Raw genomic sequence first — 12,767 nt, 5'->3', positions numbered from 1 at the left:
CAATGTCCCATTCAGGAGCAGCCACTTTCAAAAAAGTCTCTGGTATTATAACAATCAATGAGGATGCCTCACCTGCTGAACTAATATGGAGATCAACCGATGGGGATAAGACACATACAATCATTCTAGATGGTATTGATAAACTGCAAGCTACCCCTGTTACCAGTGAAAAGATGATGTTAAGATTAATGTCAAAAGTTGATGAAAATAAAAAAGTGAAAGACAATGAAGGTAATGAGGCTCCACCGAAACCTCAGACACATATGTTTTCATTTAATAATAGGACTGTCATGGATAATATCAAAACTACTTTACAGTTGATCATCTCCCGTTACAAAGATGATGAGTTATATGAAGAGAAAAGAAAAAGTGATATGGCAAACGAGAAGCAAATCTCAGCTCCTCTTATTAATACTGCTAAATTAGATGACTCTCTATCAAAAGCAAAACTATTAACGAATTTAAAATTACAACAATCTTTGCTGAAAAATAATAAGAATTTAATGAAAACTTTTCAGGAAACTGTTATACATTCTGGTTTACTTGCTGATGAATTTTGGTCAACGCGTATTCCTCTGTTGAGAGCCTTTGCATTATCAACCTCTCAAAAAATTGGGCCTTATAATGTCTTATCAACGATTAAACCTGTCGCATCTTCTGAAAACAAAGTTAACGTTAATCTATCAAGAGAGAAAATTTATAGTATTTTCGAAAATTATCCGATTGTAAAGAAAGCATATGATGATAATGTTCCAAAAAATTTCAAAGAACCGGAATTTTGGGCAAGATTTTTCTCTTCCAAATTATTTAGAAAATTGAGGGGTGAAAAAATCATGCAAAATGATAGAGGTGATGTAATTATTGATCGATATTTAACTCTTGATCAAGAATATGATAGACAAGATGATATCAAGCTAACTCATCCGGTTCAAAAATTCATTGATATTGATGGGAATAAACAAGATGATCCTGTGAAATTTGGGAATAAACCTGATTTTACCATGCAGCCTGGTGTTGATATTAATGGGAATAACGATGGCACAGTCGATATATTAAAGGGAATGAATAGACTAAGTGAGAAAATGGTGATGGCTTTGGAAACAGAATATTCGAGGTCCACTCTGCAACAAGAAGATCCTGAAAAAGAGGAACGAGAAAACCTAGAGATACATGATTTGAATGCAACCTATCATGCAGATTATGCTTTGGTGCATTTGAAGACACGACGTGATAAAGAGACGAGCTCTTCCACAAATGACGGTGATGTAGTAAATAAGAAAGGTGCATTTGACTCTGATGCTGTCAAACAAGAAATATCGACGGTTTTGAATTCTCTTATAAATACTTTGGATTTAAGTAAAATGATCCCAGATGATTCTACTAGTAGCGAAATCAGTAAGAGAATAAACAGCGCAGTTAAGACTAATGCAAAACAGGCAAAGCATAATACTGTGGACTCTTTGATGGGGGCATTTGTCGGGAATAGGACAGATGAAATAGAAGCTAGCTCGACGATACCGCCTGATCTTTTGGAAAGTTGTAGAATATTGCATAGTACGTGTTGTGAATTCTTGAAACATTTCTATATACATTTCCAAAGTGGTCTTGCCAAAAGAGCTTCTACAGTTAAGAAACTTTATAACAATTTGAAGGATTGTATGGATAAGCTAAAAGAATTATTCCACGATGTTCGTCAAGGAGATAGCCAAGAAATGGCCGAAACTTGTGAAGCATATTTGAATCCTATTCTCCATTCTATTACTACTGCAATAAAAAAATATGACAGTTTACTTGAGCAAGCAAGTTGATAGATGAGGCGATTGGCTTTGAATATCTCATATTATCATATAACGATCGTGAACAATGGGTATTTATTGACTAAGTAGAATCTATATATGCGTATAAGGTGATTATATTAAAATGAACATATCAATGTGAGCAACTAGTAATAATCTCACACGATAAACAAAGATTAAAGACTTATATTTCAATAGCTTTATGATGTACAGTTCAATTCCTATATTGGAGAGGTGTACATAAAAATTGCGGGGCCGTTCTAGACCACTTAAAGCTTCTTAATTTCATACTAACTTTAAATCTTACATTTATTTTTACAGACGGTTATGGAAGATAGCAAAAAAAATGTGAAGAAAAGATGCTTAATACGTGGTTATTGAAAGATAAAACAAGTAGAAGTCAAATATGGAAGTTTCTTCAACTGATCAGGCCTCAACTTCCGGAATTAGATATAAATATATCTTCTTTGAAAATTGGCGATCACTTGTTATTCTTCAATTCTCTACAAACAACACGATTAGATAGAGATGGTTACTTTACACATCAAACACCCTCCTCCCTTCTGAATAGATCTGAATTACTATATACGAGGAGGTTATGGGTTCAAGGTCATATAACAAACCATAATTCGTCAATTCCTTTAGATATTGACGGACAGTGCATAGAAACGATAAAGTTCGTTAAAAAGAAGAATAAGGACACTTTTGTTTGTATAAACAGGAATATCTTAATGCCTTCCGTAAGCAATAAACCATTCATTACTGAGTTAAGAACGCTACTATATACTAATACGGAGCCATCGGATGGCAAAACCCGTCTTATATCCTCCAATACCCCATCCTCGAGTAAGAAAATAGGTACCTTTAGGTTTAAACGAGAAGATATCATTAGTTATAGTTACTTAACCTCTAACCCTCATAGAATCCATTTGGACAGTCAATATTCTCAAGAGATAGAAGGTTATAAAGATATCATTGTTCAAGGTCCGTTTTCACTTCAGGTTATGTTGAAGTTTGCAGATGTATATTTTAAGGGTACAGCCACTTCAATAAGAAACGTTAAATATAAACATAGCTCACCGATCTATCCAGAGACTAAAGTTGATATACTACTCTTGGACAATGCAGAGGGCAAGTATAAGTTATGGATGGTACCTGTGGATTCTCTAGATAAAACCTATCTTTCAGCTGAGATCGAGGTCATCACCAATACTAGTGGACCACTGTTATTATAATAGATCCACTCCATAATAGAGGAAGCTCTTTTTGAAAAAATTTTCCTTTCCGAGATGTTCGCTTTGTTACTTCCGCACTTTGTTCCGTCTGCTTCTACGCCGGTTGCTGTCAAAAGCTTAAGGAGCTTATTTAAAGTACGTAAAGTATTACTTACCTTCTTATGTTATATAAGCTATGGGGAACTCTTACGTTCAAGACACAAGTTTACTCTCGTTGACATTGATCATAGGGTTTTCCTCGAGAAATTAAGCAAGACACGTTACGTTCACAGTAAGAGATAATGTCTAACATCAACGATAAACTACCAGAGATCTTACAAGATGCCGTCCTAAAGGAATCCGTCCCAGTCCCAGATGACTTCGTCAAAGTAGAAGGTATTGATTATTCTAAGGAAAATGCTACTGATATGAGAGCTTCGGACTTGGTTGAAGCGATGAAGAGGATGGGGTTCCAAGCTAGTTCTCTAGGTAAAGCCTGCGATATCATCGATAATATGAGATCATGGAGAGGTAAACATATCGATGAATTAGAGGATCATGATAAGAAAGGTTCATTTGATGAAAATGGGTTCCAAAAAACAACTATCTTTATGGGTTATACTTCTAATTTGATTAGTTCCGGGTTAAGAGAAACTTTAAGATATTTGGTTCAACATAAGATGGTGGACGCTATTGTTACCTCTGCTGGTGGTATTGAAGAAGATATCATTAAATGTCTGGCTCCGACTTACATGGGTGAATTCTCTTTGAAAGGTAGCAAATTACGTGATCAAGGTATGAACCGTATTGGTAATTTGTTGGTACCAAACGATAATTATTGTAAATTCGAAGAATGGATTGTTCCGATTTTAGATACCATGTTAGAAGAACAAGATGCTTACGTTAAGGAACATGGAGCTGATTGTTTGGAAGCTAACCAAGATCTTAATACGCCAATTTGGACTCCTTCCAAATTCATCAACCGTATTGGTAAGGAAATTAACGATGAAACTTCTGTTCTATATTGGGCTCATAAGAACAACATTCCTGTTTTTTGTCCATCCCTTACTGATGGTTCTATTGGTGATATGTTATTCTTCCATACCTTCAAAGCTTCCCCAAAGCAACTGAGATTAGATATTGTTGCTGATATCCGTAAGATCAATTCAATGTCTATGGAAGCCTCTAAGGCAGGTATGCTTATTTTAGGTGGTGGTTTGATCAAACATCATATCGCCAATGCTTGTTTGATGAGAAATGGTGCCGATTATGCCGTCTATATCAATACCGGTCAAGAATTCGATGGTTCTGATGCCGGTGCTAGACCAGATGAAGCTGTCTCTTGGGGTAAGATTAAAGTGGAAGCTGAATCTGTTAAGGTGTACGCCGATGTTACCATCGTTTGGCCACTGATCGTTGCCGCTACTTTTGCTAATGGCAAACCATTAAAGAATAACAAAGATTAGGAACTTAGGTATGATCTTTTATGAAACTTTTCTCAGTAAAAAAATGATGCTATTTATTTTATTACGATATAGATATATAATGACTTCTAACAATTTTTAGACTTTATATAGACAAATAATGTAACGTTACATATTATCTCAAAGTTGAATGGTGCCGCCCTCTTCATTGCTATTCCTCCAGAACATTGTGAAAAGCATAATTCAAATTATTTTATTAACTAGTATACAATATGATGTAGAGTTATTTGAATATGCACATTCTATCAGAATTCAATCTTTCGCTTCTTAATTAGCGTTACCTCTCATTTTTTCTACGTTGAGCACATCATGTCCAATTGATTCCATGGTTTCTCTTTCAATTAAAGAACCGACATTTGGATATGCCATACTAGCTTCATATGCACTTATGACACGTTCTTGGGTAATGCCAATTTCGCAAAATGCTAAAGCTTTTATTACATTTGCGTAACGACAAATGGTTTTCCTTATATTACTTGAAATAGTTGGATCATTTTCGTCAGAATAAATCTGCCAAGAAGATTCTTCTTCTAACCGTGTAATTGATGGATTCAACGAAACAGCACCTGTAGGGCCTGCAGTAGACCGTTGAGATGAAGTTGCTCCTGTACTACCACCTGGTGGTGCATCTCTTACCAAGTCCATCTGTGAAGTCTTCCTCAACCATATAAACCCGTTCACACCCAATACTACAGTGATATTACCAGGTAGATTATGTGTATGATTTTTCGACCTAACAATTAATGAACTGGGTACTTGACAAAACATACCGTTTCTTAATTTACCGTATTTCAAAGATCTAGTATGTAAGGATGCACTACCGTCTTGGAAAAGAGATTGGACTTCTGCATTTAGTAAATCACCTTCTTTCAAGAAACTTCTCATTTGTAATTCATCACTTTCAGATTTTCTTCGTAATATCCCACCAGGTAAATTGACGGACCCTAACATTAGGATTGCATGTTGTTTCCCACCAATATCAACTCTCCATCTCTTATTCCCGACCTCTGCAACTCTACCAACAATATGATCACCTGTCTCTGGAGAATAACGACTTTTTAAAGGAATAACCGATAACAATCTATTAACTCTAGAAACTGCCCCTGCGACAGAAGAATATGTCATATTATCTAAAAAGTATGTCCCATGCCCTCTCATCCAGATTGGATCATCTGTAACTAATTCACCGGGAGTAACAATTTGGAGCCCTGATTCATTATCATTATCTTTTGATAATTTTCTATCAGCGATATCGACATCGGACATGGAAATATCTTCATCTTCGTCATTTTGAATATTCGTACTATCCACAGAATATTGGAAATCACCATGCCTTTTCACCACGCTTATAACACCTGACATTTTCAGAATTGGATCTTGATTTTGGCTCTCTTATCCTACAAGCATACGTAGTTAAGAATGAGACTAGATCCTTCTATAACTCATCGATTTCCTGGCAGGTTACTTATTGAATTATCCAACGAATCTGTTTCTTTTAACAAAATTTTCCAACACGTGCAAAAAACGTCAAAATTCCAAAGTTTTTCAGAAAATTTATCGAAAATTCAAAAATAACTGAAAAATCTCGAATAGCTAGTGAGGATCATCGCCAAAAAAAGCTGTTCCCATTGAATCAATTCAGTCTTGTTGGTTCATTATATAACTCCTAATAAGTGGATGTTTCTTGTAAACATCCTAAAAAAACAATCCAGAAATAAACTATCTTTCATACCCCAACTGCGAAAAATGAGTACAGGAAAATATGATCCACCAATAAATCGTCAAATGACGACATTAGACAGGTCCTTTTTCATCAAGAGGATCCCATTATGTGCCGTGAAATTCCCTGATTTAAAGAATATTAGTATATTCTCTAAAAAATTCAAAGGTTATATCTTAAGAGTTCCGAGAATTCCACATGTGGTCAAATTAGAACAAACTAAAGATATCTCCCCAGATGATGGCAAGACACTCGCCTGCGATAACGGAATTATTACTAAGGGAGTCCTATTAACGGACTCAATCACTAAGAAAGATGATGTTTCTAGTGTTTTATCTCCTGAGGCCGTAGAATTTTTGAGAGAAACCCAAGCAGAAATCCTGAATTACGAATACCTGTTAAATTACGACTATTGGAGAGCAGAAGATATATTGAGAGCTGTTTTACCAGAAGATCATTTGGAAGAAATACCAACTGGGTTCACTGTAACGGGCCACATTGCTCACTTGAATCTTCGTGCTGAATTTAAGCCTTTCGATGCGTTGATTGGCCAAGTTATCTTAGATAAGAATCATAAAATTGAATGTGTAGTTGATAAAGTCAGTTCCATTGCTACTAAGTTTAGAACATTCCCAATGAAAGTTATCGCTGGTAATGTTGATAACTTAATTGTGGAGCAAAAGGAATCTAATTGTACATTTAAGTTTGATTTTAGCAAAGTTTATTGGAATTCAAGGTTACATACAGAACACGATAGATTAGTTACTAAATATTTCAATATGGGTGAAGTTGTTTGTGACGTATTTGCGGGTGTGGGTCCATTTGCAGTACCAGCAGGGAAAAAAGATGTCATTGTCCTAGCGAATGATCTTAACCCGGAGAGTTTCAAATATTTGAAGGAAAACATAACTTTGAACAAAGTAGATCAGTTAGTTAAACCATTTAATTTAGATGGTGGTGAATTTATTCGTGAATCACCTACTTTATTGAAGAGATGGATAGATAATGAAGAAAATGGCAAAATTCACGTGAATATCAAACCTACGAGGAAGAGACACAAGAAGAATGAAGATGGAACTTCAGAACCTGTTAAGTTATATAAAGAAGTTGTCATACCGAATGAAATTAGTCATTTTGTCATGAATTTACCAGATAGTGCCATTGATTTCCTCGGGTCTTTCATTGGATTATATTCTTCTGATACAACGAAGAACAAAATGCCATGGATTCATGTTCATTGCTTTGAAAAATATGACAATGATGAGGATCTTACAATGGAAGAGTTACATTCCAGAGTGTACCAAAGGATACTGAATTCATTGAAAACGACTACTGTTGTTCTACCGCAAGAAGCATTATCCTTCCATCTTGTACGTAAAGTATCACCAACCAAACCGATGTTTTGCGTCAGTTTTAAATTACCAGCGTCCATCGCATTCGCCTCTAAAAGTACTTAACATTCCAACTGAAATATATACGTAAGTGCATGAATGTAGTAGGAAAATTTATATAATTAATACTCATTATATTGTATCTCTAAAAACTTGTAGATTCTTTACGCTAGAAACATGACTTGAGATGTAGTGTTCCATTTTTACCCATCCTTTATACAATCTAGTTATTATAAAAATTCATGCGGTATGAAGCTTATCGACGACCAAATTTAAAATACCGCGATTTTGAATTTCTGTCATGGCTCTTGTTGATTACGTATCTCGTATTTGACAGGCGGGGAGATGACATTACCTGTGACTCCGATGCCTCGAGAAATCCGGCCCGGTTTCCTTCTAGATGAGTCAAGTACGGAATAACCTAAGCATGGCCTTTCTGTACATAGAACTTTACCTGAGCGACTCATGACGAATCCGTTCATAAATATAGGCTTTCTAGAGCCACAGTTTAGTAATAAATGGGAAATCGTGGAATAGCAAATTTCATAAATCCATGGCAATTTGACTTGATCTATTGAATATCTTTGGCTGAAAAAGTTAGCATTATGACTAAAACTATGCCTATAGCCATAGCCTAATTTCTTTCATGCGGTGCTGTGTATAATGATTCTGTACACTATAAAATATAATATTAATACATAGATTAGATTAAAATATAAACTCCTTTAGTTCCTAACTTTGCTCGGAGATAGTTATAAGTTAGCATAAAATAATATTAAACCGAGTAACAAAATTTTCCTTTATTATGCTATTTTTCAGTACTTCCCAAGATAATAAGAGAGCAAACTACTTTGCTGTAATGAGGAAATATCTACAGAAGAAGGAAAATCGTGATGATACCAAGGCTCTACTCGATTTGTCTCAAAATATTAAACTTAAACCAATTACGATATTATCAAATTCCAAATTAGAATATAATATGTCATTGGTCGATACTATCGCTGAATTCTTATCGGAAACTGTAAAATATCTCTCGACAAAGAAAGTGCCAAATGAAAAATCATCAATAAAAACATATTTAATGGAAATATTAAAAAGATCTCAATCATCGCGAAATAATGTCATTGTTGCCTCATTCTATTTCCAAAAGCTATACAACTCAGTCCAATTGAACCAAGATCCTAACCCTGAATTTGTACATTGTTCGAAAAGAATATTCTTATCTTGTTTGATTCTGTCACATAAATTTCTCAACGACAAGACTTTTTCGATGAAAGCATGGTCTCTAATCAGTGGGATATCAAAAAGAGACCTCTCGATTCTTGAAAGGTGGTGTTTAATGAGATTAAATTATCATCTCGTTGTCGACGTAACAGAAATTAATAAATGGAGTTTTACAAATTTAAAAAAATGGGACAACAAAAAAATGGTAAGTAATTATTCGATACTCTATAATTCTTCAAAGGTGAATAAAAATATATGCTAATCATAATAAACTATTCTTACACCTTCTATTGTTCCTTCTTATGTTTCTTAAGAAGTACCCCGAGTGGGATAGATGTTGGACCGTTTTTTGGACCGATTTCGACCAAAAGTGAATGGGCGCGAAAGCTTTGGCATTCAACATCTGTCCCACTCGGGATTTGAAGATCAAAAATCAAAAAAAGAATAGTTGCGAATTGTGTGGATCGAACACACGACCTCCAGATTTCAAATGAGCGAAGTTTTTCTTCAGTCTGGCGCTCTCCCAACTGAGCTAAATCCGCTTATTTTCTTGAAATTGGAAATCTTTGGTAACGACCACCCTTGGAAGTACTTCCTTCATAACAATATTCTTTCAAGAATATTTCCCTAAATATGATGAAATTCCCATGTAATGATCATCACCACAAACAGACATACTTCTTCTTAATATGTCAATGCGTAAGCACTTCAATCGTTTCCAAGTTTCCATAATGATTGCGTTTAAATGTCGTTCCTTACGAAAATACGACACAATACATATAGTGAATGGCCGTCGATAGTATTGTTCTGCTAACGTTATCGGCTGGTTGAGATACCAGGAAATGTATTCCAGAATAATCAAATGTAGCCAAAAGTCTAAATATGTAACACTTCCATAAACTTTTAGGTTCTATTACAAATTCATCCAATTTGCTGTCTCGGGTCTTTCGTTTAAGCACATTTCTCGATCGTTCAAATGACATTCGAGGATATCGGCTGGGCAAAAAAGCAAGATATCAGAGCTTAACATTCTTTATATAAGTATATACGTACATAGACTACATAGCCGTACATATCTGTTATGGAAAACAATTCCTGATCAATTATATATCTTAGAATGAAATATATTCAATAGATAACAATGGCAAATAAACTATATTCAGAAGAGTTAGGGCTTGAGAAAACGGACCCTCTTCTGTGGAGATTAAGGACCAACATTGACGGCCGTCAATCATGGGAATATATAACAAAGGACCAGTCACCCAATGATCCACAATCCAATTTTACCAAATGGCTACTACAGTTACCAGATTTTCCGACTCCACAGTATCCAGATAATATTAAGGATGTATCTGCTGAAGCTATTTGTTTAAAGGGAGCTAAATTCTTCAGATTATTGCAAGATGAAACTTCTGGAACTTTCCCATGTCAATACAAGGGCCCAATGTTTATGACTATAGGTTACGTTGCAGTGAATTATGTTGCAGATATTAAAATCCCTGAAAGTGAACGTATTGAGATTATACGATATATTGTGAATACAGCTCATCCTGTTGATGGTGGTTGGGGTCTACATTCGGAAGATAAATCTACAGTATTCGGTACTGTTCTTAACTATATAATCTTAAGATTACTGGGACTTGATGCAAATCATCCTGTTTGCATGAAAGCTAGAGATACTTTATTAAGATTAGGCGGCGCCATTAGCGCTCCACATTGGGGGAAGGTCTGGCTATCTGTTTTGAATTTATACAAGTGGGAAGGTGTCAATCCAGCTCCACCAGAAACATGGTTGTTGCCCTACTGGATGCCTATTCATCCAGGGAGATGGTGGGTTCATACGAGGGGAGTATATTTGCCTATCAGTTATCTATCGTTGGTACATTACCAATGTGAATTGACAGATCTTTTGAAAGAAATAAGAAGTGAAATATATGTTAAACCATTTGATTCCATTGATTTTTCAAAACATAGAAATACAGTTTGTGGTGTGGATTTATATTATCCCCATTCTAAAACTCTTGATTTTGCGAACTCTTTAATTGTTCCCTATGAAAAATATTTAAGACCGAATGCATTAAGGGATTATTCTAAACACAAAGTTTACGACCTCATAAAGAAAGAAATAGAAAATACAGATTACCTCTGTATAGCTCCAGTGAACCAGGCGTTTTGTGCATTAGTTACACTACTCGAAGAAGGGGCTGACTCCAAAGCTTTCGAGAGATTCCAATATCGATTTAAAGATGCATTGTTTCTGGGACCACAAGGTATGACAGTAATGGGTACTAATGGTGTTCAAACGTGGGATTGTGCTTTTGCCATACAATATTTGTTTGTTGCTGGCCTGGCTAAGAGACCAGAATTCTACAATACCATTTCCAATGCTTACAAATTCTTATGTCGCTCCCAATTTGATACGGATTGCGTTACTGGTAGCTTTAGAGATAAAAGAGATGGTGCATGGGGGTTTTCGACAAAGACTCAAGGTTATACAGTGTCCGATTGTACAGCTGAATCTATCAAAGCAATAATAATGGTAAGGAATTCCGTTATATTTAAAGATATTCATGATGAAATCTCTGATGAAAGACTATATAAAGCGGTAGATATACTACTAGATCTTCAAAACACTGGTTCTTTTGAATTTGGATCATTTGCAACTTATGAAAAGATTAAAGCTCCCTTATTTTTAGAAGCGTTGAATCCAGCTGAAGTTTTTGGTAATATTATGGTTGAATATCCATATGTTGAATGTACCGATTCATCTGTATTAGGTTTGACATCTTTCCATAAACATTATAATTATCGTAAAGATGAAATATCGAAAAGAATAAATATTGCTATAGAGTATATTAAAAAAGTTCAAGAAGATGATGGAAGTTGGTACGGGAGTTGGGGTATATGTTACACTTATGCGGGCATGTTTGCCATGGAGGCATTACATTCTGTCGGTGAAACATATGGAAACTCTTTCGTGGTGAAGAAAGGGTGTGATTTTTTAGTTGCACGACAATTGGAAGATGGAGGTTGGGGTGAATCCATGAAATCTAGCGAATTACACACTTACGTGAGTACAAAGGAATCTTTAGTAGTTCAAACAGCATGGGTCGTTCTTGCATTATTACTGGCGCAATATCCAAACAAAAATATAATCGATAAAGGTATTGCTTTACTAAAAAAGAGACAACAGGTATCAGGCGAGTGGAAATTCGAAAGTCCAGAGGGTGTGTTTAATCATTCTTGTGCGATCGAGTATCCAAGTTACAGATTTTTGTTTCCAATAAAGGCCTTAGGGCTGTATTCACAAATATATGAACATAATGCTAATATCTAAAAAATTACGTCATAGTATATGGAAGCTCTTGTTATGATTAATTATATATTTTCAACATATAATATAGCAATTCATTCTGTTGAAACTCAGATAAATCTTACTCACACTTTTTCAAACAATAAATTACATTAATGAAGAAAGGGGTAACATGCTTCCCTGAGTTTGAAGTTATTGGGAGGTTAATTGTTCCTCTCTTTGTGCTTTATAGTATATATATATATATATACATATAGACTCCATATTTCGAAGTTGCTTGCCGCTGTTAACATGAAAACAGCGAATATTTTGTTTCACACTCTATTCCATGTTTATTTAGTGGCGCTATCATATTCCTTTAATCTGAAAATCATTCTAAACGACCATGAAAAAATTGAAAAAAAAAAAATTACAAAACTTGAAAAAATGCTCTAGAAGGAGATGCCCAACTCATTTTAAAGATATTGTAGTTCATGCTTAAGAAAAGGATATTCATTAAAGTAGACCAACAACAAAATCTCCATTCAATATGCATTTAATGTACACATTAGGCCAAGATGGCAAGAGAATTTACACTTTAAAGAAGACTACCGAAGAAGGTGAAATCACCAAATCAGCTCACCCA

At 35.1% G+C, this 12,767-nt stretch overlaps 7 protein-coding genes and 1 non-coding gene across 8 annotated transcripts; 6 read left to right on the top strand and 2 right to left on the bottom strand.

Moving 5' to 3' along the window:
- Positions 1–2: 2 nt before the first annotated feature.
- TFB1 (TFIIH/NER complex subunit TFB1) lies at positions 3–1,808 on the top strand (the record flags this gene model as incomplete). Its single annotated transcript, XM_003669058.1, has 1 exon — positions 3–1,808. The coding sequence occupies one exon, from the start codon at positions 3–5 to the stop codon at positions 1,806–1,808; it is 1,806 nt and encodes a 601-aa protein (XP_003669106.1).
- A 347-nt stretch (positions 1,809–2,155) lies between these two features.
- HTD2 (hydroxyacyl-thioester dehydratase HTD2) lies at positions 2,156–3,031 on the top strand (the record flags this gene model as incomplete). Its single annotated transcript, XM_003669057.1, has 1 exon — positions 2,156–3,031. The coding sequence occupies one exon, from the start codon at positions 2,156–2,158 to the stop codon at positions 3,029–3,031; it is 876 nt and encodes a 291-aa protein (XP_003669105.1).
- A 281-nt stretch (positions 3,032–3,312) lies between these two features.
- On the top strand, positions 3,313–4,476 carry DYS1 (deoxyhypusine synthase; the record flags this gene model as incomplete). Its single annotated transcript, XM_003669056.1, has 1 exon — positions 3,313–4,476. The coding sequence occupies one exon, from the start codon at positions 3,313–3,315 to the stop codon at positions 4,474–4,476; it is 1,164 nt and encodes a 387-aa protein (XP_003669104.1).
- Positions 4,477–4,761: 285 nt separating this feature from the next.
- On the bottom strand, positions 4,762–5,856 carry RRP4 (exosome non-catalytic core subunit RRP4; the record flags this gene model as incomplete). The annotated part of the gene is made up of 1 exon (XM_003669055.1): positions 4,762–5,856. One exon carries the CDS (start codon positions 5,854–5,856, stop codon positions 4,762–4,764), a length of 1,095 nt encoding a protein of 364 aa, XP_003669103.1.
- Positions 5,857–6,171: 315 nt separating this feature from the next.
- TRM5 (tRNA (guanine) methyltransferase) lies at positions 6,172–7,671 on the top strand (the record flags this gene model as incomplete). Its single annotated transcript, XM_003669054.1, has 1 exon — positions 6,172–7,671. The coding sequence occupies one exon, from the start codon at positions 6,172–6,174 to the stop codon at positions 7,669–7,671; it is 1,500 nt and encodes a 499-aa protein (XP_003669102.1).
- Positions 7,672–8,410: 739 nt separating this feature from the next.
- PCL5 (Pcl5p) lies at positions 8,411–9,091 on the top strand (the record flags this gene model as incomplete). The annotated part of the gene is made up of 1 exon (XM_003669053.1): positions 8,411–9,091. One exon carries the CDS (start codon positions 8,411–8,413, stop codon positions 9,089–9,091), a length of 681 nt encoding a protein of 226 aa, XP_003669101.1.
- A 187-nt stretch (positions 9,092–9,278) lies between these two features.
- NDAI0Ctrna2F lies at positions 9,279–9,371 on the bottom strand. Its single transcript is given in 2 exon segments — positions 9,279–9,315; positions 9,334–9,371. It is a non-coding gene; the product is annotated as a tRNA-Phe (tRNA).
- A 599-nt stretch (positions 9,372–9,970) lies between these two features.
- On the top strand, positions 9,971–12,166 carry ERG7 (lanosterol synthase ERG7; the record flags this gene model as incomplete). Its single annotated transcript, XM_003669052.1, has 1 exon — positions 9,971–12,166. The coding sequence occupies one exon, from the start codon at positions 9,971–9,973 to the stop codon at positions 12,164–12,166; it is 2,196 nt and encodes a 731-aa protein (XP_003669100.1).
- Between the last annotated feature and the right edge of the window lie 601 nt (positions 12,167–12,767).

Source organism: Naumovozyma dairenensis, chromosome 3 (genome assembly GCF_000227115.2).
Source record: "Naumovozyma dairenensis CBS 421 chromosome 3, complete genome".
Taxonomy (NCBI): Eukaryota; Fungi; Ascomycota; class Saccharomycetes; order Saccharomycetales; family Saccharomycetaceae; genus Naumovozyma; species Naumovozyma dairenensis.
The sequence above is the reverse complement of the archived record's forward strand: the minus strand, read 5'-3'. Positions and strand labels throughout refer to the sequence as shown.